A 27,290-nucleotide genomic window follows, 5' to 3' on the forward strand; every position below is an offset into this window, starting at 1 on the left:
GTTGGAGAAAGTTTTTTCTGTCCTTATTGCAGGTATCAGTGTTCCCTCTGCAGGACAGGACACCTCACCCCGTGGACTGAAAGGATCACCTGAGCTGCTGGTCATCTGAAATGAGCCCTCATGTTTCCACACTTTGGCTGAAGCTCCCCTGGGGACACCTGGCCGGCTTGAGCTGGTTCTTCAGCCATTTGGAGAACCATCAGAACAATCTGAAGCCTGGTGGGGAGAGTGTCCCCATTTCCAGGCAAAGCTGCTGAAAGAGTGACACAGGAGATGATGAAGGATTCTTGATGTCATTCATGGCTTAACAGGATCATGATGTGGTGTCTTCTCCTCAGGAAATGCCAGTCTCTATCCTGCACAGAAATGGGGCTGAAGAGCTTCTCTCATCTCAGCCATATTCCAGACACAAGGGTTTTATAATGGAAAGGGTTTTATAATGGAAAATCTTCATTTCCTCCCTGTCTTCTCAGAAGCCTTGTTCCCCTTACACTCCTGTGACTTTTTGCATCACCTTTCCTTCTCCTTCTTCGCTCCACCTTTCCCTCTGTCAGGAACCTCTCTTCTAAATGAAAACAACTACCCAAATTATTACTACTCTTGAGCATTTCTTGCAGCTGAATGTACATTTCCATTTCCTAAATCCCAGAGTACATCTGAGTTGATCCTTCAGCAGCATCTCATGCTGCTTTTTCAAAAACCCTGTGCAAGGACACGGTGAAGGTCAAACCAAGCAAAGGAGGAGCAAGGTGAGTCTGTGAGCTCTGTGTGCTGAAGAGATGGAGCCCTGGGGCTGCTGCTCTCTGCCACCCACAGCTCCTGGTGTTCAGAGCCCTTGGTTTTGATAGAGGATGGGTAAGTGCTCACTTGGCCTTTGTGGGGTGCTGCTTTTATCTTCTTTTTGCCAGAGCTGGGATTAAATGCACCAGATGGTATTTCTTGTTCAGACTCAGATGTTTATTAATTCTTAAATACATTACAGTCTCACAACTATGAGTTCTACAGCACTTCTAGCTGACAAACTAAAAATGTCCCCCTATCTCTCTCTCTCTACAAGGTCTTTTAAGGATAAACTGTCCAATTGAGAAATGACACCTAAATTATTTTTACTTTTAACCCAATAACCAAACACTCATGGCCTGCAATGTGAACTTTTCTATCCAATCACAAAATACCACCCAGACCCATGATGAAGGTGAAAAAGGACTTAGCCAAAAACGCCCTAAAACCTCCATCTTGTTTTATATATATATATATATATATTACTATATTCTAAAACATTAAGCTCCAATTTTTCCACCATGTGATATTACACACTTCTATTCAAACTTCACACCCACAATCCCAGTGCTGTCACTCAATTTTGGAAGCCTTTTCCAAGGGCTCAGGTCAAATGAAGTGTTTTCTTGGGGGGGGTCAGCACAGAGAGTCTAAAATCCTCAGTGACCAAGGTTGCAACAGTGGGGCTCCTTTGCTAGAGGGGTTACCGGAAGGTTTTACAAATCCCACAGTGTTGCCTGGTTCTTCTTAGGCTAATTAAAGAGCGTGGTGAATTTTTATCTCCCCCTCTCTGTAGCCATGCCATCCGAGGCCACCCGATACCCGTGTCCAGGTTGGGTTACAACGGGCGGCTGGAAACGGCCACAACGGCCCCGAGCAGAGGGCTCAGCAAACTCCGGGATTCCTCTGGGCTGCTGTTGATGATGAAGAGGGAAAACAGTTTTGCTTTTAGCTATGACTTCTCAGGAAGAGGTGAGTGAAGGTTTGGGAGAGTGTGATAGCGCCCTGAATGAGCGAAATGTGTTCGGTGTTTGGCTTGCATGTAATTTAGTTCACAACGTTGTTTTGTTCCATGATGGGGGAATTATGCATCAGCTGGAAGGCTTTGTGGTTTTTAATATTTAACAATCGTGCTGGCAGATTCTCTACAAAGTTTAATTCATGTTCATTGAAAGGCAAGTGAAATTTTACCAAATGAAAGAGCATAAGCCTTGTGGTTATAAGGGAAACCTTATAACCATATTCCATAACCATATTCCATTCCACCTATAACTATTCCGCCTTATGGAAAGGTGATAAAATACTCCAGGGTATATTCCCTTATAGATAGAATAAGGTAAAACACAGGTAAAACATGCATTCTTTGCCTAAAATGTGTCACTGTAAGCATTTTCTGGGACTGAGTCTGCAAACATGCTGCTTTTACAGCTTAGCAGCTCCACTGTCTTTAACAAACCTGGACCTATTTCACCCCACTCTGAGTTCAAAAATCTGATTCCTTTTGCCATTGTGCAGAACCAGAATCAGAAATTAGCATTTCAAATCTATTTTCCCCAAATTCTAGTGTAGCTAACTTTAGTTTTTTTTTCCCTGTAGTAAGTCATCAAAAGTTTACTGGAGTAAAATTCCCCTGAATGAGGATCCTGTCAGGTGCTGTGCTGCTGTCCTGTGCCTTTTAGTCTTTCTCTTCTTTCCTATTGCAATTATAGAGCAAGGGATGGATTCACACTCCCAGTGCGAGTTATTAAAAGTAGCTCTGGTGCTTAGACAAATCTGAACAAAAATTAACCTCAGTAGTTTGCTGGTAAATTAATTATAAGTGCTTCTCTCATGAAAATTAAGTACGTAACAATGTACTGTGTCCAGCTCTGAGGTGCCCAGGACAGGAAGGACATGGAGCTCGCTGGAGTGAACCCAGAGGAGGCCAAAAAGATGCTCAGAGGGCTGGAGCACCTCTGCTGTGAGGAAAGGCTGAGAGGGTTGGTGTTGTTCATCCTGGAGAAGGCTCCAAAGAGACCTTGTTGCGGCCTGCTAGTACCCACAGGGGGCTACAAGAATGTTTAGATGAGATGTTCGGAAGAAATTCTTCACTGTGAGAGTGTGAGGCTCTGACACAGGGTGCCCAGAGAAGATGTGGATGCCCCTGGATCCCTGGCAGTGTCTAAGGCCAGGTTGGACTCTGGGGCTTGGAGCAGCTTGGGGTGCAGGTGTCCCTGCCAGTGGCAGGGGGTGGAACAGGATGATCTTTAGGATCCCTTCCAACCCAAACCATTCTGTGACTCTAGGACAACATTCTAATGATTATTTTCTTTCTTTTCTTCTTTTTTTTTTTTTTTTTCAATTTTCCTCTGCTGTTGAGTCAGGTTCAAGAGACAAATCCCACGACTGGAAGTCTTGAAATCATCTCCGTCACAGAAGATGAACCGCCAGTACCACAAATTCAGTTTACCTTCAAAAGGTTTTTCTTCATACCACAAGCAAGGGTGGACCCGAGTGCAGATGGATCTGGTAGGGACAACCCACAGCCCTTTGAATTTTGCAATCCCAGTGGCCACTGTGGGCCAGACTGTGCTTGCCCACCCAAAGCAAGCAATCCCAGGCAGGAGGAGGAAACACGACCTCCCTGCCCCAGGTGTGAGCTTTGTCAGCTCAGGGATGTGATGACATCTTGTGTCGACTTGCACGCTCGAGCATTTTTCACAGTCAGATTATTCACACACAAGCAAATGTTTCCCTCACACACACTTTTCAGACACATTTTTGAATGGTTTGTTTGAAATTTTGCCAGCCTGGAAATTGGTCCATTAAAAAACCTGAACAGACAATGCAGCAGCCTTGGAGGATTAGCGTGCCTGTTTGCTGCTTCCCACAGGTTTCAAAATAACCACGGGTTCCAACAGAGACAAGGCTGAGCTTCCAGAGTGAAAATAGAGCAATTTAATTTTCTAGTCCATTAGCTGCTGCAGCTATCTAAGATTTTTTGGCATACCACACACCATCTCCATTGCCAAAACCAGTTATTCAGCTGCTTCTGAGAGTCTGAGGAAGCTGGGATTTACTAGGGAGTTTATAAACCCTTGAAGACACTCCTTATTATCCTTGACTAATTGTATCTGCCAATCTCAATCATAAAGCCTGAGCAATGGGGAAGTGAAGAGCTGTATGAACTAAAATGAAAGACAAGGTCCTGCCAGTTCCTGTGTGCAGCTGTGACCCAGCTGTGTTTGCTATTTCCCCACAGCTTGCCTTTTGTATATCAGAATACATTTGAGACAAGTGAACCACTCATTATTTTCAGCAGGATCTCTTGTTGTTTTCCAGACTGGCAATACCACTAAGCAGAGGTCAGCTCTGGAGTTCAGTGGTTGGTAAACAAGTCCAGCTCATGAAATTTATTTAGCAATAACTGCTAATGTATATTTTCACTTTAGATGCATCTTTTTGTACTTGAAATCTCAAGACTCAGCCTCTAGCTATCGCTCAGTTCTCTTCTCGCCTTTATAGCAAAACTTTGAACAGATTTCTTTTTCATAGCTTTTGAGACTCATTAGAGGATCCTGCTTTTTTTTGCAAATTTAACTTTCAATAATTTTCAGTTAACCTTGATTCCAAGTCCAAAGGGACCAGTGACTTTCCTCCTTCTTGTCTTGAACTTCTATTTATGAGCTGCACACAGGTTTAATTGCACAGACAGAACAGGTCTGAAGTTCATTTTTATCCCAGGACTCAAGTTTTCAGTGGAGGTACTCATATGCTTGAGAAGCTCCTAGTGTGACGTAGCCCATGGAAATGAAAATTTGGAGCTGACATTGCTCTGAAGGGGCACAATTCAGATCCCCCCAAGGCAAATGCTCAAGGAATTTGTCTGAGAGCATCAGCAGCCCCAAAGCACTTGGAACTTTCTCATTCCCTGAAAGAGCAAACCCAAATCCCTTCAGGTGAGGTCAGCCCATAAAGTATATCCAGGAGTTATTGATGACATCTAGTTAAATATTAGATAAATATTTTTCATTGCTAACTCAGCTGGTTTAACCTCACAGAAGCTTTCTCTCTGTTTTCCAGGAGATATTGAACCACCTTCAATGTGCCATGCTCTTGCCTCCCTGAAATACTTCCCATATATCTGTGGTTTATTCCTTGCAGTAATCCTAGCAGTTGCCATTGGCCTGGGTGGTGAGTACCCTTAGTTATTCATTAAGTTCTCACTTAACCATTCAAATCCTTAATTTTTCATGAGCCTTTTACTGAGAATGGAATTGAACTGCTACCGTGGCTTGTTTGGGGTAGTAAAAAATCTTGTTGATGTGATGGCTTTACATTTTATTTACATGTAGGGATGAAATAGGTCTGGCACTCCTGGGAGGACTGGTGTAATATTTACAACAATGGGGAACTTGCAGCTTCAGGGAACCTTTCTCTGGTAAAATTTTGTCAACTCCCCTCAAGCAATGATCTGAGTTTAGAAACTGGAGGCAAAAACAAAACCCCTGTGGGCTGCCCACACCATATTTTTGTCTTGTAATTCAATTCTCTAAGTTTGCTTTCAAAGAATTAAAGAACTTTCGCCTATCAAAAACAACTTCTATGAAGGAAAAAGAAATGCAGAATGAGTTTAGTTGTGGCTGGGAAGTGTGACCTGCCTGGGTCCAGGAGTCAAATATGTTGATGTGTCTCCACACTTGGAATAGGGATCAGCTTGTGGGAGGTTGAGAAATCCCCTTGGGAAGAGGAAGCACTGGATGTGTTTTCCAGGGGTCTCCCTAATTTGCTGCTCGGGGTCTGAGGGACCAGGCAGGAACTCACTCTGGAGTGAAACTTAAACTGTGTAGAGGGAGCAGGGAAGGAGTCAGCACACACAGCAAGGCTGACTCCTCCCACGAGTCATTACTAATAAATGACTTTTGGCAGCACCATGTAGCACCCTCCAGGCTGTATTTCAAAGGTTCCTGGAGGACAAGAGGTGTCTTTTCCTCGGCAAGACTGAAATCTGGACAGATAATGGAATGCAGAAGTGTTAAATTGAAATCCAAGTGTGTCTTCATTGCCCTATGTTCTTTCATTCCTTCTAGTTCAGTACAACTGCATTGGGAAGTTTCGCTGCCGATCATCCTTTAAGTGTATCCAGAAATCAGCCAGGTGCAATGGTGTCTTCAACTGTAAAGAAGGGGAAGATGAGTACAGATGTGGTAATTTAATTTTGGTTATAAATCTCTCCTGCCCTCTCCTGTAGAATTGGCAAGTTATCAAGGAGTGCTTGTTGTAAAGAGTTTGGGTGAGACAGGAAAGGCAGAGACCAATGGAATATCTAAATCACCACTTCAGAGGAACGATCTCTCTGAGGTACTGATTTACAGTTTATGAAATATCCAACTGCTTTTTAGGTAATTGTGATGATTGCTGAATTTTGTTACTGCCATTTTTGATAATATTTTCCATTAGAAGCCCAGATGCTTTTTAACTGCTCACATTTCCTCTGCCTGCAAGGTGTAACCCCACTGCCTTATGGTGTGTAAATAAGAGCTCTGTATTCACTGGCACACTGTTGTGTTGTGTCAGTTTTGAAGACTGCAAAAGCTTGGTATTATCTTAGGAGAATAAGGATTGCAAAGGATGTGGGAATGAGAGAAATCAGCCTTTTGTTCATTCAGTGCTGCAGTTTGCTGCTTCATGTGTGAAATATATAACTTCTTCCTGAATTTCTCTCTGTGGTAGTTTTTGGGAATCACAAGGATGTTTTAAATGGTGCTCCCCTGTCCTGTGCTCTGGAAGGTGGTGTTCACAGCCACTGGAGGGAAAAGATTTTAGTATTAATAAACAGAATAACTGGGTTTCAGCTCAGTGCACGTGCAATCCTGGCTCCTGTACCTACAGGTAAGGAGGCAGCACAGCTTTCCGTCTGTGCAATAGGAGGAATGACAAGAGCCACGAGCTTTTGGCCCCAGCAAACCCTGCACAACTTGGAGAGTTCAGCATTTGGAGAGTTTTCCCCAGGGAGGCTTGAGGCCTCTGTGGAGCCAGTGGCAGTACCTCTGCTTTTCCTGTCTTCCTTTGCAATTCCATAAAGCTGGACTTGGGGGAAAGCCCTGTTCAGCAGTGACCACGTGCATGGCCTCTCTTCTCTCTGGAAACACCACACAGATGTGCTCTTTCTCAGGTCCAGGAGAGCAGGGCACAAGTGCATCCACCTCTCTGACACAGGAGGTGCCCACCACCTTCCATCCCTTCCCCTGGCCACGGCTTTCCTCAGGGCAAAGCATCTGCAGCTCCAACTCACTGCCATCAGCAAGATTTGCCTAAAGCTCACTGAAGGGCCAGGCAGCCTCCACCAGCTGTATTACAGCTGACATTCCCATGAGCAAAGATTTTTTTTTTTTGTCCTAGCTCAGAGTACCTTAGTCCACTTCTTCAATGGGAAGGAGAAAAAAATTATAAAGCACAGAAAAATTCCGTCAAAGAATCCAAAAGATGAAAAAGACAAAAAAGTCAGTGAGCCAGAAAACACAGACACCACAGGGGTGCCCAGGTGTGCCTGTTGTGTGCCTGATGTTCATCCTCACAGCTCACTGAGGCTTTTCTTGTCCTCAATCTCAAAGTCAGGCTGAGTGGGAAGAGGGCAGTGCTGCAAGTGTTCACCTTTGGGTCCTGGAGAACAGTCTGCTCCGACGACTGGAGGGCAGAGTATGGGAACACAACCTGCAAACACCTGGGCTTCTCAAGGTATGGACACCAACTGCCAGCAACTTCTTCATTTGCTGTTTTGAACAAACTCTGAGGCTTTCAGTCTTGCTAATGAAACCTTGTGTTAGTTTGTGCCTTAAAAATGACTTAACGATCCACGTTTGTGAGGGATATGATTAAGGAGATTTGAGATGATTACTTGTACATGGAAAATACCTTTATTACTGCTATAAATCCTGCATGATGGCTAAATATAAGGGCTTGGATAAATCTTCTCTGTATTATGCAGGTGCCCAAATCCTATTTGTTGCACTAAAAACATATGAGCATTTTCCACTTCTTTTACTTCCCCTATAGATAAATTGTATACACAATTGATGTCATGAAATCTGATAGGATTTAAGGCCCACCTCATAATTAGAGAAGAACATGCCTAGGAAATTCTTGCTGGATTGATCCCATTCCTGGAAAAGCACTATTTCCTTCACAAACTTTCACAAAATTGAGAAAGATTTGAAGTTGTGATTTGGCATGATGCTCTGTTATTTCTAACCATGACATCATTCTGATTTCTGTTATAGTTAGCAGTAAAAAGCTTCTTTGAATAAATTCTTGTTGCCTTTAGGATAAAATACGTCTCAATTTTTCAACAAAGAAGAGAAGAAAAAAAATAAAAAATTATTCATCCTCCCTGCTGTAAAACGTAACTCTAGAAAAAGGAGACAATGAGCTTATTAGTGTCTCAGGAAATGTGCCAACTGCTTACAATGAAAAGCTTCATTGTAATATTACAATTAAATTTTACTTTCTCTGCCAGTTAAATGCATCCCAGCATGTGTGGCTTCCACACATAATTATGTAAAAAAATACATGCACGTGGCAAGGAGCATAGGGGAAGGATAGAATTACTTTTATCGAATGCCAGAATCTGATTATTGTGGTTCTCATGAGCAGATCTGGTGAATTATTTAAGCAAACTGCTGCAGTGCTGTCTGAGGAAGCTGTGTTTATGATTTATTTGCAGTTACGTCAGTTCGGGTTACCTGCCCGTGGCTGCAGTCGAAAAACAGTTCCAAAGACATTTCGTGTCCCTCAGCCACTGGTTCTCAGCTGATCAAGTGACATCCCTGCACAATGCCACCAACCTCAGGTACGCCTCAGCTGCTTCAGAAAGAGAGCAATCAATAGGAGGGGAATTATTGATAGTTTGGGATTCTTGCTGTTTTCTCAGGCATGTAGTACTTTGTGTTTGGTGTTACATGTGCTAGACTGAGGTTCAGCAGCAGTCTTGCTGGAATATGAACTAAGAGTCTGTTCCAAGACCCATTAAAATCAACAAAGGCTTTCAAATGACCTGTTTGAAATGACTGTTTGTCCCATGATGCCATTTTTGCAAATGGATAGGCACCAGGCACTTCTGTTTTTCCATTATGAAGCAGTTTGTTTCAGTTTGCAGATCCTTACACATTTCCCAGTGGGTTTATGAACCCTTTATGGTCCATTTATTCCTCCTTGACGAATGCTGGTTTTTCTTAGTTACTTTCCAATGAGAAGGGAGCAATGGATCCAAGGAGACTTCAGACCTGCTGATGAGCCTTCCCTCATGGAAGACTGAATCCCTCTTCAGCAGGGCAGCAGATGGTCTGCAGCCTCCTGATGGTGGCCAAGCTCCTGGCTTCCGTGTCTCACTGATTAGATTGGATGAGTTCATTCCTTTGTACCTCTTTCAATATATGAGTTACTTATATTTATGTGCACAGGGAAATGATATAATATTGAAAAAAAAAACCCAAGGCATTTGTGAATTGGGACTAATGCTGCACTGTCTTCTCATCTCAGGGAGGAGTGCACGTCTGGCAATGTGATCATCTTAAAGTGTTTGGGTAAGAATCAGACAAAGTGAAAACAAAACAGAAACTATCCTTCTTTATCCACTGCATGGCAAGAGTTGGGAGCAATGGTGAACTCGGGTCATATTATATTATCAGTTTATCACACCAGAGACAAATTAAGTTTTTTAGGAAAAATTTGAGAGTATTTCAGAAAGTGAAAATAGGCTGAGGGCAGATTGGGAGCATCAGATAGCAGGAGCATTTCAGTGAGAATCCCAGTAGGAAGTGTATATTTAAGGACCACGTGTTGAGTCCATGGACTCACACTGTAATTCCAAGTCCTTGGCATCTTGGCAGGAAAAGGGAAATTCTGCCTTAATTGAATTTTCATCTGACACCTCTCCATGCCACCTGGTTTTCAGACTGGGATATGAAAAATCAAAATACAAAAGCAAAATCCCCACAAGGAGAAAGGAGATGCTGGAGGCTGCCTGTGTGGGACCCTGAGGATGAAGGAGGGAAGAGCAGGGGGATTTTACAGCTCAGCTGAGCGCTGCACCTGCAGGGAAGGGAGAGACACAGACCCCACAGCCCCCAGGCCATGAGTGACCTGCAGGGATGGGAAGGAGGAGGAGAAACCTCTGGGATGTGGCCATGGGGGTGGGGTGGGGATGCTCCAGCTGCAGAGACCTCCCGCCTTCAGCAAGGCTGGGAGAAGAGGGGCTGAATGTGATCCAAACCAGGAGTGTGTTTCCTCTCCAGAAACACACCCCAATTGTGTCCATGATCCATATGCAGCTTGGGAAAAGCTGCCAATGGGAGGCACTTCACAAAAGCAGGTTCCTGGGTGGCTGGTTTTTTGTGAGAATTAAAACCCACAAGAAAACTGTTCTGTGTTGTCAGCGGGAAAATTCCATGGCAGACTAAAAGACATCTCTTGTTGTATTTCTCTGGGGAATGGTTTTTTCCCCAGAGCCCCTGGAGCTTGCAACCCTGTAGTTTGACCCTTCCTTCCTTTCTGGACCTAATTGGCTGAGTTCCAGCCATCCCCCTTGGCAGGAGCCTTGATAAGGTCCTGCTCTTCCTCTTCTCGCTCTCTTACTTCCTGGGGTCCCCTCTTGCCTCCTGGGTCCCCTCTTGCCTCCTGGGGCCCTGCCTCCTACCCTCTGGGCCCTTGCCTCTTGGCCCTCCTGCCTTCGCCTCCCCGCATGGAATAAACGTCTTGGATCAACCCTGGGGGTAAGAGCCTCTTTTGGAATCTTTTGCCCTGGTCCCCTCGAAGCATTTCCCCCAAAGCCTCCCAAGAAACAGAGCTAGCCCCGGGGGGCTGCGGGGGAGTGCTTCAATTTCTCTCTCTAAACGAACTGATGAAAAACTATTTTATGGGGGGTAAACTGACTGAGAATTCCAGGATTTTGTCTCTTTATGTTGTTAGTGAGAAAACAAACAGTTTGTGGGGAGGGAGAAGTGTTTTGAAGGTTTCCTTTTGATTTTCATGCTCTTCTTTTAGTGTTTGTTAATAAACAAATTATCGTTATAGATTTTAAGTTTGAGCCTGCTTTGCTTTTCTCCTAATCCTATCGCGCAGCGGGAAAAAATGAGTTAGGCAATTCTAGGAGACGCTCAAACCACTGCACTCAAACTGGGAGGCAGGAATTGGCAGATGGGAAAGCGCTACATGAACTGGTTACAACTAAAACCATCACAAACTGTAACCTTTTCTTCCCGGCAGCGTGTGGGACCCGGGCCAGCTACAGGCCGCGGATCGTGGGCGGCAACGCGTCGTCACCCCAGCAGTGGCCCTGGCAGGTCAGCCTGCAGTTCCAGGGACACCACCTGTGTGGGGGATCCGTCATCACCCCCAGCTGGATCCTCACGGCAGCCCACTGCGTCTACGAGTGAGTGCCCAAATCCCCCCGTGGTTTTTAGGAGTGGAGCTGGGGGCTAGATCCCAATAGACCTCTCCGGTGGGAACGCAGCTTGGGGAAACTTCTCGGGTTTTGTTTCCTCACCCAAGGTGGTTTAGAGTCTTTTACCCTCTGAAGGCCCTGAGCCAGACGTGGGAATGAAACTGAGTCTTCGAGGTCTTGTTTTTTCTTGGTTTCTCATATTGTTTATTAATTCTTATCTTACAATGTTCTCTGTGCCTGGCTGAGTTCTGTTCTGCTGCTCAGACACAGGACGACTCCCCTCTTAATGAGAGGTCCCAGCCTCTTTATACAGATAATTAAGTGTATGTTATTTACAGTTATGTGCCAATGCCTATCACCTGTACTAACAGAGTGTTGTGGTTTGACATTTGTCAAATTTTGTTTATCAGCTGGGAGATAGGATTTTGGGAGAAAAAGGTAAAACAGGCATAACTTAAAAGTAAGAAGAGATAGATTTTATTAATATACATTAAAGAAAAAGAGAGGAGAAAAAAATATTGAGATATTCAAATACTTCTACCCCCCCACTCTTCTTAATTGTTTATTTTTTTATATACTACAGAGAAAAAATGATGATTTTTAGTTAGTTGCCACCATTTAAACACGATTTTACAGTACCTTATTTGTCAGCCAACCTGTCAATCATAATCTATTTAAAACCACTGCACAGGGTCATCTCTACTCTGACCCAATCCCCTTAAACTACTTTGTGCCACCATCACATCAGGAGATGGAGGTCGGGGGAGAAGAAGAAGAAGCCAGGGCACCACCCTAAATCCTCCATCTTGTTGCCCATTCACCTCCACACTAAGAACCCTAAAACTACACAATTTTTCACCCTGTGATACACTGCACTACTGCCTTCACACCTTTGTGACTTGTAATTCTTCTCTCAGTGTTAGAAGCTTTTTTCACAGACTGAGATCAAAGACTCTGTCCTCCTGGGCTCCATGCCAGGCAACCCGCCTTGGACTGGCTCCAGACACCCCTGGCCAGGATTCAAACCCTCTTGCTCGGGTCCCAGTCCTCTTTGCTGAGGTCTGTGACCTTCCATGGTGCCCAGAGGAATGCCCTGGACTCCAACAAAACTCAGGCAGAGCAGTCAAGCTCACACATCCACACACACCATGTGGCTACCTCAGCTAGGAGAGACAGAAGGCCTTGGCACCAGATCAGTTCCAACCAGGTTTATTTCCAGGAGCCAAAGGGAAATCCAGAGCAAAAAGGGATGAACATGTGCCAGTCTGTTGCTGTAGGACATGAAAGAAAGTTGAAAGACTCCAAATATTTCAGAAGGCAAAGAGCATAACAAAAAGGCTTTTATTGTCTAATTTTTATTTACAAATTTTCATTTACTAATTTTATTGTCTCATTTTTTGTTGTACTAATTTTTATTGTACTTAATTTTTATTGTACTAATTTTTACTTCTAATTGTCTAATTTTTACTTTTATGAGGTGTTCCAATACAGACTTAACATGATTGATGAATAGGAACAACACCTCTCTAATCCCATTGGTTAAACTAGAGAAACAGCAAAACATCACCTGGAGAAGGATTTTTTGAGAAAGGATGGTTGTTTGCCAGGATTGTTTTGAGAAGCAGCTTTCTTGAGAAATTTTTCCTCAGAAAAAAAGTTAGCAGCTGCTAGCAGGCTAAAATCTCTCAGATCCAGAAATATCAGGCCCACACCACTCTCAGGCTTAAATATGAGGTTCAGCAGGCAATGACCTTGAGGTGTGGGGGCAGAACAAAGGGCAGGAAAGGTCAGTGTCCCATAGGGAAAACAGGGCTGGTCACTGGGTTCCACAACCAGTGGAGACACAGAAGAAAGAGAAACCAAAGGGCCAGGGGCATTAGGAAGGGGAGAAACAGGGACAAACCGTGTGTACAGAGCATCACTGGGAAGTTCTCTCTCTCAGGCTGGGCAGGTGACCCTATGGTGTGTCCTGCCAGGGCCAGCCCCTGGGTGTTATGTCAAGGGGCTGCAGGACTCCACACACCCACTCTTAGCAATGCCCTGCAGGGCATGCTGCCTTGGCCAAGACTGGAGCCCTGGGGTCTCAGCTTTTACTTTATTTCATAGATTTGTAATCCCACAATTCTTTTGTGTATAGCTCTAAACTCCATACTCCGTTCCCATTTCGGTCAGACAACACAATTCCTCACCAGGCTTAGGAATCAAGGACACCTCACTGTCCCAGCCCTTGAGAAATGAAAACAAAAGTAAGTTGGGGAGGAGCAAACATGAGGTAAATGACTTCATTACCTGAAACTGTAATTGGAAGATTAACCTCCAATATGCAAATGCACCAAACTTATAAAAGTATGAAAATCCGTGACCCATTGTCCATTTTGGGTGTAGCCCCTGGGGAGCTTCGTCTGCCTGAAATATATCTGAAGGCCCTTCAATAAATATCACTGCTTTTTATTGCCTTTAATTTTGTCTGGCCTCTGTTTTTAGGTAGTCCACAAAAGGCATGATAACATTTAAGCCATTCCTCTCTCTTTCTGCATGAGTCTTTATTGAAAAAAGCTTCCCCAAGAAGTGGCCCAAACCTAGGGCCCCAGTTTCCAGATCTTTTGGCCACTCCCAGCTCCCTGGGAAAACATCTTATAACAAAATTTAAGTGCTAGATTTTAGGTATCGCAACCTGCAATTCCTGCAAATTGCATGTACAGAATTTGTATTTGGCTTCTCTGATCCACTGGAGCTCCAAAATAAATTACAGGGTTCTTTTCAAATTGACAGGATCATCAGTGATTGTTAGTCACTTGTACTGTGCTTTGTGCCCTTTGCCATTTACTCAGTGCTGCTTTTTATGCAGTTGAAGAGGTCTTTGAGCTGTAAATAAATGCTAAATAGTTATTTTATCTCTTCTCCTTTGTGTAATTACAAACAAATTCATAATAATGAGCCGTATGGTTTTGCAGTCTTGTTTGATGCTAGTAGTGCACAAGCACTTCTTGCTCTTACGAACTCCATACCACTTTCACCAAAGACATTTAGACAGCTAAAATTGGACTTGTCTGACCACTTTTAAGCACCTTCAACCTTCTTCTGAGTAAGTTCTTGTAGGATGCTTTTTATACCCAGTAGAGAGAAGAGATGGGACAGACAAACCTCAGTCTTATTTAGAGCCCTGTGTTGCCATAAAAATAATAATTTAGGAATTCAGCAATTAGAACCTTTGTCCTTGACTTTGTCCCCTCCAACCCAGGTGGTTGTGGTATGTTTGAAGGGTGATGGGGATGAGAGCTGGCAACACAACCCACATCCCTGGAGCCTTTTCCCAGAGGAATGAGGCAAAAAGGAGCTGCTTTTGTGCCAGCTCATGAACTGGGGCAGAAACACTTCCCAGAAGGGAAGCTTCTTGGTGAAGATGTCTTGCCACAAGTGCTGCTGGGGCCTGGCTGGGTGCAGGTGTGCCAGGCAGCAGCTGTGGGATCTCACAGGAGCACAGACACATGGGCTGATGAAAAACCCTCACACATTTGTTGTAAGATAGGTATAGTTACACTGAAAATGTACCAGTGACCCAGCGTCTTACTAAGATTAGTCACCTCTTTTACATTTTTAAAAAGCAGATGCAAAACATAGCCATTATTAACAGAGAAGTGACCCAGTGCAGCAGACTGGAGTTATTTGCCTGCAGAGCTTTTGGAGGTCCAGAAGCTCGGGGGACAATTGGAAAAACCTGAGGGTTTTCCTGGAGGTTTGACCCTCTCTTCTACCTCTTTGTTCCAGCCTGTACTTGCCAAGCTCATGGAGTGTTCAGGTCGGTTTTGTGACTAAGCAGGACACCCAAGTTCACCCTCACTCCGTGGAAAAAATCATTTACCATCGGAATTACAAACCCAAGACCATGGGGAATGACATAGCACTGATGAAACTGGCAGCACCTCTTGCTCTCAATGGTAATTTATCTCTGTGAGCTTTCACTTGACTTTCTCACCTTCCCAGCTGGAACACCCCTGTGCACACAACATCAGCAGAAACCCCCCAGCCTCAGTGTGAGCACCTCTTCTGTATTCCATATCCAGGCATGGACAGCAACAACGTGCTGCAAAATGTTCCCAGTTCCACTCTGGTATTGATTTACTGCAGGCCTTTATTAATAGGCAAACATTAACTTTATTCTTTCTAAATATTCTTCCTATCTAAAATAAACACCCTGCCTCATTCTGCTTGGAGGTCACAGAGATTTTTATCATGTCCTTTCTGTGAGTAATGGGGGATCCAGAAGTGTCCAAAGCTGAAAATCAACTTGAATTTCAAAGAGAAGAGAAGGGAATTTCAATATAATGATGATTTAAATTAAAACTGCATTTATTTTCTGGGTAGGATGTTACCTGCAATTGATACAATGAGTGGAAATAATATGTAATAATATTGTATGAATTGAAATGCTCACCTGCCAATACCTCTAATCACAGTGAGCCAACTGCAAAGAGGAGCTGGTGCTCTTTGACATATCTAGGCAGTCATTTCTAAATCAGTTGCCTTGTAATGGTTTAACACTTCACTTTTAATGAAAATTGAGCTTGATTTTATTCTGGTCTTGTCTCTTAACTACTATTGATTTCTTCTGCTCATGAATAGCTTTGGGAAGCTATAAGGAACAGCAGTGGCTCTGCACCTGAGCACAATCCCACTGTGCTCCATGCTGGGGGCTTGATGCCTTGAGCTGGGATCACTGCACTGTGGAGGACAGAACCAGTGGGAAATGCCCAGTTATATTTTGTATTTTCCCTCCCTTTTCTCAGCACCTATTTGTCCCTGCAAGCATCAAGCTCGGATTTAATCCCATGAAATCCCATGTCCCAGAGCACAGAGGCACTGAAACTCTGTGAGCTGATGGGAGGGAAGCAAAGAACCCTCCAAGAATCTTTTTGCTCTCTCAGTGATGTGCACACCCAGCTCCTTGTCTCACCCCAGCAGCCCTGGGGCCTCCGATCTGCCCTTCAGCTGCATGTCTTGTTTCATTCTTGAATTTATTGACCTGCTGACACCTCCTTGTGTTGCTTCATACCCAAAACTCATTGGGGCTGCCGTGGGTGTTGTCTCAAAACCCTCAGTGTTTCCCACAAGACAAAAATCCTGCAGAAAACTGCCAGGCTATTTATGTGGGGAGTGGGTGGTGTTCATCACAAGTTCACTGCAAGGCAAATCTTCAAGTTTTTCTGAGGCATATGAACTTTTTTTGCTAAAATTTGATTTATTTTTTTTTTAATAGGTCACATTGAACCAATCTGTCTGCCCAATTTTGGCGAACATTTCCCAGCAGGGAAAATGTGTTGGGTATCAGGATGGGGAGCAACTGTGGAAGGAGGTATTTAAAATTGCCTGCTGATGATTTCACTACATGCACACATTTTACATACAGTAAATACAGGATTTGGTCAGGGCACTGTTTAAATTTTCTGGATTATCTGGAAGGGTAAAAAAGACATATTACTAAATTTTATGCCCAAACTGAACTGCGAAAGCGCTGTGCAAACTCTTATCACAAGGAATGGATGTGTATATTCCAAAACAATTGAAAATTTACACATACAAAATGTCCCCAGTGTTGTACTCAGCCTCAGGAAACAGGCTGTGCCTTTTAGAAGCCCAAGCATAGGAAGCACAGGATGAATGCAAGGATTAACCATCCAGATTTTTTAGACAAAGCATATGTGTATTTTAAGGCAGGTTGTGTGATGTAGAAATTGGATAAAACAACATCAAAGAGAAAAGGGAGTTTCTTCTTTTTTTACCATGACTCATGGCTGATGTTAATCAATAATATAAACTGAACCACCTTCACATGAAAATGGGTGAATTGTCAGGCAATTGTTATTTATCACTCTTCATTCATGTCCCTGAATGTGCTCCTGTTGTTCAGAGAACAAGAACAGAACGTTACCTGACCCACAGATAACAGCCGAAGGTGGGGAGAAAATGAAAGCAAGGTTTGCCACATTAAAAAAAAAAAAAAAAAAAAAAAGAAAGCAACCCTAAACTGACAATAGGCAGTGTGCAAATACTCTCTTTTGTAGAAAGGATCCATTCAGGCTCTGAATGAAATAAAATAAATATTTATAAAGTAAATCAGATGATTTGTTGACTAACAGAGCAAGCGATAAGTTCAGAACAGGTTTTGGCACTAGTATTGAACACAATGTTCAACAAGATTTTTAGTTCATTAGTGTCATTAATTGCCTAGTTTGAAGTGGAAACACACAATGTCCAGATTTTATTGTTATTTTAAACACTGTGATAATCCACATCTCTACAGAGTGGACAACTGCTCTGTTCTGAAAGTGATGAGACCCCAAGTTGCCTTACTTTTATCTCATCATTGAACCTCATTTCTTTCATTCTTCCTTGCCAATTCTTTATACATAAAATATTCTCTGTTTATAAATGAGTTTATTTTCAAGAACAGGCAGGTTTTTTTCTGGTTTTTTTTTCTGTTTTTTCAACAGGTGACACATCTGAAACCATGAATTATGCAGGTGTCCCTCTGATTTCCAATGCCATTTGCAATCACAGGGATGTCTACGGTGGGATCATAACTTCTTCAATGCTTTGTGCTGGTTTCCTAAAGGGAGGGGTGGACACCTGCCAGGTATGGAAGTTTCCAAGCTGCAACTGTGCTCATTGGAAATGGAAAAACATGAGTGATAAGTTATCAGAAGGCACTCCCAGGCTTTTCTTGGGCAAACACTTGGGTTTGTGCCATTTATTCTGCTTACCACGATTATCAACCACTGACCATGTGCGTTCACACGTTACAATTTCCTTTTTATACTTCTTCTCTGGACCTTATCTGATCCTTCTGAAGCCAAAATTGCTGAAGACATATTTTACTGCGCGTGCTGCAGCACAGTGCCATCTTTTCTCTGCCTTGGCTGTGATCTCTGCACTGCACTGAACTGCACTTCCTTGCACTGTGAGCAGCTCCAGAGCCCTGCAAGGTGCACAAAGCCCATGCTGAAAAGCAGCAGGGGAGGAATTCCTAGGGGCAGGTGTGTCCTTGTTCCAAACAGGGGGCTTGGATCTACAGGGACTTCAATGTCCCTTCTAACCCAAACCTCCCTATGATTCTGTGAACTTCACGTCTCCAGATTTGCTCCATCCCAACCACACCTGAGACAAAAAGAAGCAAAGGCAGTGGGTGCCTAGATCTGCATTTCATCCGCTTTTTGCACACAACACCCCCCAAAAAGGACCTTGGCATCAGCTCTGCCTTGGAGACCTGCCCAAAGGCAGTGTGCTCAGCACAGCTCCACGTGACAAGAGGTGACCTGCTCACCAGTGGGACAGGCTTGCTCCAAATTCCCTTTTTTCCAGCTGTTGTGATGGCTCTGATTCTTGTAGGGCAGATAATTGCCCCAGCAAAAAAGAACTGGGGAGGTTTCAGTACTTAGATGTGAGTCTATTGAGTTGAATCTGCATAGCAAAGTGTCTGGGAAAGGCTGGAAAAGCAGGCAGGAGCAGGCAGGAGCAGGCAGGGAGGAAGGTCAGATGTGAGCTTGGTGTTGCAACCTTAGGCTCAGCTCAGCTCAATAGCCAGGAGCCAGGGAAAGAAAAATATGGTCTCATTCCATGTCTCAAAAGTCTCCAAGTCCTGCTGCAATGTGCTTTTCCCAGGACCAAAACATGGCAGAAACAAGAGATTTTGAATTACTGCACTATGTCTCTTCCCCTGCCTCCCCAAACAGACATTTCTCTCCATTTCTGGGGCACTGACATTTGTTTTAATTCTTTTTTTTTCCCTCAGGGAGATAGTGGGGGGCCTTTAGCATGTGAAGATATGAGCATCTGGAAACTGGTGGGAACCACCAGCTTTGGAGTGGGCTGTGCAGAGAAGAACAAGCCGGGTGTCTACAGCCGAACCACTTCCTTCCTGGACTGGATCCACGAGCAGATGGAGGTCTGGGTTTGCCCTGTTCCTGCACCTCTGGTTGTCCCTTTGCTCCTCCTGGTTTAGCCCATATTTGTCAGAGCTGAGCTGTGTTGTCTGGACACGTGAAATTCCAGGGGGTGTTTGGAGATTGGGGCTGGCCCCTGGGAAGAGAAAGGTGCAGGGGTTTAGTGAAGGATTTAGTGAGGGGTTTAGTGAGGGGTTTAGTGAGGGGTTTGGGGCACCCCACAGGGGCAGAGAGGAGAGAACAGCACATCCATAGGGGTGGGAATCACAGGAGAGGGGGCTTGGAGCAGGACAGGCAGCAGGGAGGTGAGGAAGGGCTGAGTCAGGGGATGGGGATCAAGGAAAGAGATCCTGTGTCCAGGTCTGGTGCCCCCAACACAGGAAGGACATGGGAGTGTTGGAGCAAGTCCAGAGAAGGGACACAGAGCTGACAAGGAGGACTGGAGCACCTCCCCTTTGAAGAAAGGCTGGGAAAGTTGTGGCTGTTCAGGCTGAAGGAGAGAAAGTTGTGTGGAGAGCTCAGAGCACCTTCCAGTGTCTGAAGGGGCTACAGGGAAGATGGAGAAGGGCTCTATCAGGAACTGTACTGACAGGACAAGGAGTGCTGGGTACAAACTGAAAGAGGGGGAATTTAGGTTAGACAGGAAGAAATTCTTCATTGTGAGAGTGGTGAGACCCTGGCACAGGCTGTCCAAGAAGATTGTGGACACCCCATCCCTGGCAGGGCTCAAAGCAAGGCTGGATAAGCCTGGAGCAGTCTGGGATGTCCCTGCCCATGGCAGGAGAGGTTGGGATGAGTTGATCTTAGAGCTGCCTTCCAGCCCTTAACATTCTGTGATTCTGTGACTTGATTTGGAGCCTGGGGCTGCTACAGAGAAGCCTGGGGAGGGGAAACTGAGCAGGCCAATGAAACTGCAGAGGGAACACGGTGTTGGCTGGAAAGAGAGGAGAGGTGAGCAGAGACAGGGAAGTGAGGGGACCCTGCAGACACCTTCACCTGACCCAAGGGTGGCCCATCACAGGAGACCTCTCCAGTGCTGGCACTGAGGTGTGACTGCCACTGCCACCCAGAGAGGTGCTGGGTTCAGCCAGCTGAGCACAGACAGGCACTCTGCTCCAGCTGGGACTCCCAGCTGGGCTCCACTGCCTAAGCAGGGTCACCCAGAGCCATTTCAGAGATCTCAGGTTGTCCTGCCTGGCTCACAGGTGTTCCTGCACAAGGCAAGGATCTGCAGCTCGCCCTGCCTTGCATCCCCCATCCATCCCCAGGGGATGGCTCAGATACCCGGCAAAGGCTCAGGTGGGGACAAGTGCACTAAGACACCTCAAGTGGCACTAGAAAGGGCAAGTGCAAGGCATGAGAACCTTCCTGCACTGCCCTTGGAGAATTCTGGATGTGCAGACACAGGTAGAGAGCTGTGCACAGGCTTTTAATTGTGATTTTTTTGTCTCTGTGGCAAGGCCAATCTAAGCCCTGCTCTGCTCCAGCCTTGCCCTCTCAGACAGAGCTGCTGTTCCAACACCCAACTTGCTGGAATGAGAAAATGCATGGATTGAAATGCTGCCATTTCAGCACCAGCCATGCAGCCATTTCAGCACGTGCTGAAACCACCCCTGTCACCATCTCACTTATGAAATATGTGAGACTTCCTCCTCAAACCAAACCGCCAATATCAAACACTCACAGACTAGCAAATGCCCAAAATAAGGTGATGTGTGCAATTTCAGCTCAGCCCACGTCTGGATGCTGGATGACACACACTGTTTTCACAACTTATATTGCACATGAAGATTTAAGCTATAACAAGCCTATCTGTCACCCAAAGAAAACAGGATATTTCTGAAACTTCAAGACCTGTAATATTACTTGATTTCAAGTAATGTGACTTGATTTTCTCCCCCCTGAATATATAATTGTGATTTATTTGCATATACAAACATTTCAGATGAAGAGCTCGTATCACATGAGATCACAGGTATCCATTATAAAGTGATCAAGGGACAAAAAAAGCACAGCAAAATCTTTGTTGAGCCAAATGTTAAAATACTGGAATTTTTCAGAGGGAAATCCTTCAGATGTAAACATTAATTCCTCACTTTATCCCCTTAGAAAGGATTTTCAGGTGCAGCATGAAAAAATGAACACTTTTTAATGGGCTCTGAAGCAAACCTGAAGAAAGTAGAACTAGTGTGCCTTTGGAAGTGGGGCCAAGGGAATGGCATGTACCTGGCAGAGCTGTACTGGGACACAGCCCACACCAAACTGGAGCAGAGAAGCTTTGGGGTGACCTAATTGCAGCTTTCCAGTGCCTGAGGGAACCTGCAGGGAAGATGGAGAGAATCAATTGACAAGGGTCTGGAGTGACAGGACGAGGGGGAATGGCTTCAAACCAACAGAAAGGAGATTTAAATCAGATGTTAGGAAGAAATTCTTCCCTGTGAGAGTGGTGAGGCCCTGGAATAGAATTCCCAGATTTGCTGTGGCTGCCCCTGGATCCCTGGCAGTGCCCAAGGCCAGGCTGGACACTGGGGTTGGAGCAGCCTGGGACAGTGGGAGGTTTCCCTGCCCACAGCACGAATGAGATGATCCTTGAGGTCTTTTCCAACCCAAGCCATTCCAGCAGCCCCTCAGTTCCCTTGGTGACCTGAGGGCAGTGGGAAAACCATTTCAGAGTGCAGCAGATGCATAAATGTGTTGGGTGTTTTTTTGTTTGTTTTCTTTTTTTTTTTTTTTTTTTTTTTTTTTATTTTTTTTTTTTTTCCCCAGAGAGAAGAACTGCAGACCTGAGGAGACTGGCCTTGCTCCGGGCTCCTGAAAACCCACATCACACTCCAGCCCTGCAGAAGGACCCAGCCCATTCTTCTGGTCGCTGCTCTGAGCTCTGGACCTTCACAGAATACCTTTTACTGTTTCCTTTTGCTACTGGCAACTGCACTTGCTGCAAACTGTTGCACATTCAGCCTGTTTTGGGTGGAAGAAGCAGATGGGTGATGGATGATCACCATGTGTGTTTACTGTCAGCTACAAATTCTACATGGAGAACAAAAGCTAACACTGGTAACCCTGAATGCTGTCACCATGAAGTTTTGCAGAAAAAGACTAGGACAACTTGAGATCAGGTTGCTCACTGTTATTTTAGTACTTACCTTCCAAGAACCAGGCTACAAAAATACCTTTTTTTCCTGAAAGTATTCATATAGGTCCACAAGAGATCCATGGTCTGTTGCATAGGCAGCAGCTTACTTTGAATCCAAAAGCAAGCAGGAAACAGAAGGTTGGCACTTTTGACAAGAATGTTCAACTCTTGGAAAAAAATAATCTCTGAGTTCAAATATATTATCATGTCACTGTGAACAAGGTTCCTAAAAATCCAATTCTTCGGTGTTTTCCTGCAGTAGATTTCTCTGCAATGAGCAACAGGTTGTAACTTGGCTGGAAAATTCTGAGATTACTGAACTTAAATGGAAGAGGAGCTTCTTTACGCCCTGCTTTCCCTCCTTTTCTCTGCTAATGGGACAATACAAATCCCACATTCTTTGTGCCTCTTGGTGACATCAGTGTGTGGATGGACTGATGCCAGCCAGACAAAGGACAAAATATCTGAAATGCTGCTGTGGTTTCCTGATTTCCATTTTACTACGACAGTCTCAGCTGTTTTTAGGCTGAAAAATGCCTGATTGTTTAACACTTGGCCTCTGTAAAAACCCCGAGGTGAAAGTTGTCAGTTTTAGAATTGATTTCTGGGGATGGCGTGGGCTGAATGATGGATAATATTGTCAGAGCTTTCCAATATCAGCCAAAATTGATCCTGTCATCTGATCAGGTGCTGGTGATCTGCTTGAGATGTGGTTTTGGATGCAGTCTGTGTGCTTCTTAATCAGTATTTGCATCACCACTGCTGCAAGAAAGCGCCGGCAGAATCAGAACTTAATTTTTACTGCAACTTACCAGGGCAAATTCGAGAGAAAACAGCAAACCCACATGAACTGTCAACCTCCACTTTCTTCTGTGGATACAAACCTTGATATCACAGGACAGTGCACCAAAACTTTTCACCCTGACTAAAGAAACTGCAGTGCAATAGAAACAGCACTTCCCAAACCTGGATGTTGTTAAAAAGAAGAGGAAATCATTATTGTAAACTGGAATTAATTTCAACTGACAGAAGCATGACAGAAGTACAACAAAGTATGTTGAACCCTTGGGTAGCTGAGACATTTTCAGAAGAGTTTTAATGTTCACTGCTTGTTATCATGACATTTTCACAGCCCAACATGGCTGATATTTTGTATTATCAGCAGTCTGGAGACAAGGGTGCTGCTCCTGGAGCTGACAGTGTTGTTATTTCACATTTCTGAAAGGACTCCTGAAAATTCCTTTTGAACTCCTCTGTTTCTGTAAAAAGACTGTATGATAAGTATCCACTGTGGTCTGCTTTTGTATTAAAGAGAAATCCAGTGTAAAATGTGGGAAGCCACTGAGATCTTCCCAACCAAAAGCCACAATGATCCCCAGATCAATGACAGTCACTTATGGGTAGACCCAGCCCAGTGAACCTGCAAATCTTCCTTCAATCTTCCTTCTGATTTCTGTTAGACCCTTTGCTGTGCTGTCTTAATAGTGCACAGGCAGGATATAGAATCACAGAACCATGGAGTGGTTTGGTTTGTAAGGGACCTTATATCATCCAGCTGCAACCCCCTTGCCTCATAAAAGAGCCACTCTCTACAGCTGGATTTTCCTCCCCCAGAACATCCCATTAACATTCATGCCAGAGGCTTTAAAATAAAAATAATCACAATATTAACATATTTCTTTATATTAAGCCAAGTGAGTATAGCTGGGGGTTTAGGACATTTGCTGTGGGAGGTGTTTTGTACAGATGTGGGCAGAGTGTTTTATTCAGAGATGTGGGACTGATGGACTGGTCATCACTATTACAGCTGGAACGAGCTGGTGCACAGAAGAGCAACTTTTCAAAGCGTTTTTAAGGCAGGTTACAAAACCTTTCCATTTCCTTGAGATTTCTTCTCTTTATTAAAAAAGAAATAATAATTTTCAACACCCCCTGTGCAGGTACAGAGGGCTGCCAAAGCAGGTGGGGCTGAAGGCAGCTCTGGTTTAACTAATCCTGATTAGGGGTTTCATGGCAAACACCTTGGGAGTGTTTAAGACCTTTATATTAGGGGAGTGTATATTTGCCACGTTATTAAAGAGGCTGATGAAAAAAGCCTCTGGTTTGTGAACTCAGATCACTGGTGTGACACAGGGTTAAATTACAACCACAGTTTCCCTTAGAAACACAACCTGCCTTGCACAGCAACATGTCAGGAATTAATCCAACGTTCTTCACACGCTGGACTTTGCAAGAAACGTCCAGCACGTGAAGAAAAACTCCTTTGCCATTCATCATCTGTTCCTGTGGCCCTGACAGTTCAGTCAGGAAACTGAGACAAAGCTGGTAAGTTTGGATGAACCACGAGTGATTTTATTCAATATTCAGTAGTTTCCCCAGACATTCTAAGAAATAGCACATGGATGAACTCCCCTTTGGCCAATCCAAAACAATTTTTTTCCACCTGTGATGTACAAATAAGCAGGAAATTTCTCTAAAGAGGCAGAGATAAGCATAAAACAGGAACCTAAGATTGGTGTCTGAGGAAGCCAAAGTGCCTTCTAAGAGTTGACATGCATTTAACTTGCTTTTGACACGCTTTTAGCACATCCTGCACCAGGTACATCCCAGCACTGAGGTGGGGAACTGCCCAGCTCTGCTCTTAGGACAGGATTCCAGTAAGTCTGTAAATGCAAATTTAAGACCTGTACATTAGGCTTAAAAAAAAAAAAAAAAATTAGAACTGGTTCTTCACTTTTTAGAGTGTCTCCAATATCCAAACAAAACAGGTTGCAAGCTTGCATTCTAAGTGCTGCACCGTGCATCCTGCTGGTTCTGGTCCCAGCCTGGTTTGATCCATGAAAGGTGCACACACCCCAGCATCTCTGTGAGTGTAGCACTGCTGTAAGATCTGCGGGCCAAATTTATTTCCTCCAAAAAAAAAAAAAAAAAACCAAACACCAAAAAAAACCAAAAACAAAAAAAAACCAAACCAAAAAAAACAAAAAAACAAACAAAAAAAAAAAAAAAAAAAAAAAAACAACCCAAAAAAACAAACCTGTGAGAAGCAGTATCAGAGCTGTGGGCACCGAGAGCCCCAGATTACATAAAGCACAGTAAGAAAGGAGCTTACCTGGTGTGTTTGACTTTAGGGAGGGTACAAGGAAGTGTTCCTTATCTGGACTGAAAGAGCACACTCGATCATTGCCCCTAATCTCTCTTTTGATGTGTTTAACACGAGCAGAGGCTTCCAAGTTTGTTTTGTTGCTTTTGTCACACGTGTTCTTGCTGGTGGAGCTCCAGCCCCAGTAGAGGACAGCAGGTTGTGGCCTCAGTATTGACACCGGGTATATGAGTAAGTTTTTGAACAGTTTGCATCATTTTTGCCAAGAGAGAGGTAAAAAAAAAAAAAAAAAAAAAAAAAGCCTCAATCTTATGGGTTGTCAAAATACAACCAGACCAGTTTTTTACTGATCAAAGAAAAACTGACCCCCATCACCAATTTATTTCCCTGAAGAGAGCTTTGATAGCTGCCAGTCTGAGCAATGCAACTGTAAAATGCAACGAGCAAGAGGGAAAAAGATTATAGATTTCCCCAGCTCCCGCTGCTGGGGTGTATTTACCCAAGGGAAATGCAGGCACAGGGCTGGCAGCTGAGACAGGAGCCTGCCCTTGCCTCAGGCACACACGTCAGAGCTCTGCCCTGAGGCTGCCAGCCATAAATGTGGTTCCCCTGGAGCTCTCAGGTGGGAGAGGGAAGGCAGGGAGGGAAAAATGGGAATGGGAGAGAAAAGAACAAGAATGCATCGAAGCACCACAGCATGAAGCATTTAGGGGAAATGATTTGCCCTTAAAATCACCAGTAAATCATAATTCCTTCCTACTGGTTTCCCCCTTTTTGAAGGACATTTTGCATAGAGAGTCAAGTGGTAGTTTTAGATCTTTCTCATACACGTGTCATTTATTTAGTCACCTTTATGCAGCATTATCTCTGTCAGAAACAAATTTGAGATGCTCATCATCACGTGAAGCCCACAGCAGATGGCAGCATACAGCAAAATTTTGCCTCCATCCTCTGATAAAAAATGAATAAATCAACAAACACTGAACAGTTCGTGCCTCAGCCACCAGCAGTGGATAATGCAAATGCAGTTACAGCACTTGTCACATTCTGTTTGAGGAGAGGTTACTGAGGAGATGCAGATGCCCCAGCAGAGGAGGGGACTCTCAGGCACCTGGGAGTGTGGTCAGAGCATCCACACACTTCTCCAAGTCTCCTCTGGTGGGTGCTGGCCCCAGCTCCCAAAATTTTGGGACTGTTGTGTGCTACTGCTGCTGGCTTCTCACACTGTGGGGCGCCCTGGACGTTACAGCCTCAGGGTTTCTCGTGCTTTAATATATTTTTATTTTCAAAATATTAAAAAGGTTACAGTGGTATAGCAGTAAGATGTCACTGCAGAGCTGGCTTTGATCCAGAGAGATCTGTTGAGAAGTTTATTATCCACATCTCCAAATACCTGCCTATTCCCACTGGAGGCTGAATTTATAATTGGACATTAACAGTGAAAAAGAACCTTTTCCTTAGAAATTATTTTGTCACTCACCGATGACAGAAAGAAAAAAGTTTATTTAGAGGTTGAGCAACCTTCCTTTTTATTAGCATTTTTACTAGGACTAGGATGGGATCACAACTTACAGGCCTCAGGCCAAAATTAAGAGCATCACATAAAAATATTTCTGCACAGGTACCCAGTGCTAGACACTTACAGCCATGCACAGATAACTGAATTTTAGGAAACCTTTAAAGCTGGTAGGGAAGTGGAAGCTAAACTTCTCCAGAAAAAAAATACTTCACTGCACCATGGCTGCAATGAAGAGGGAAGAGAAAGGTGACACCTATTCAAGGTTTCCTTCACCTCCTCCTCCTGCTTTTCCCTGCAGAAGGAGGAAAACGTGTCCATGGCAGCTGGAGAGCTCTGTGTCCCTGCCCCTCCATGGCTCTGCATCCGCACATCCACCCACCCCACAATAATCC

At 44.2% G+C, this 27,290-nt stretch overlaps 1 protein-coding gene across 2 annotated transcripts; it reads left to right on the top strand.

Moving 5' to 3' along the window:
- Window positions 1-1,734: 1,734 nt before the first annotated feature.
- On the top strand, window positions 1,735-23,554 carry TMPRSS3 (transmembrane serine protease 3). Of its 2 annotated transcripts, XM_066340139.1 has the most exons (13): window positions 1,735-1,752; window positions 3,144-3,288; window positions 4,843-4,953; window positions 5,850-5,966; window positions 7,374-7,497; window positions 8,483-8,608; window positions 9,298-9,341; window positions 11,023-11,188; window positions 14,969-15,138; window positions 16,458-16,553; window positions 17,692-17,834; window positions 18,990-19,142; window positions 21,907-23,554. In XM_066340139.1, exons 1-13 carry the CDS (start codon window positions 1,735-1,737, stop codon window positions 21,925-21,927), a joined length of 1,434 nt encoding a protein of 477 aa, XP_066196236.1. In that variant the 3' UTR covers window positions 21,928-23,554. The 2 variants fall into 2 exon arrangements, with proteins under 2 accessions (XP_066196236.1, XP_066196229.1); XM_066340132.1 differs by lacking the exon at window positions 21,907-23,554 and having other exon boundaries at window positions 18,990-19,243.
- Window positions 23,555-27,290: the final 3,736 nt, after the last annotated feature.

Source organism: Sylvia atricapilla, chromosome 2 (genome assembly GCF_009819655.1).
Source record: "Sylvia atricapilla isolate bSylAtr1 chromosome 2, bSylAtr1.pri, whole genome shotgun sequence".
Lineage (NCBI taxonomy): Eukaryota > Metazoa > Chordata > Aves > Passeriformes > Sylviidae > Sylvia > Sylvia atricapilla.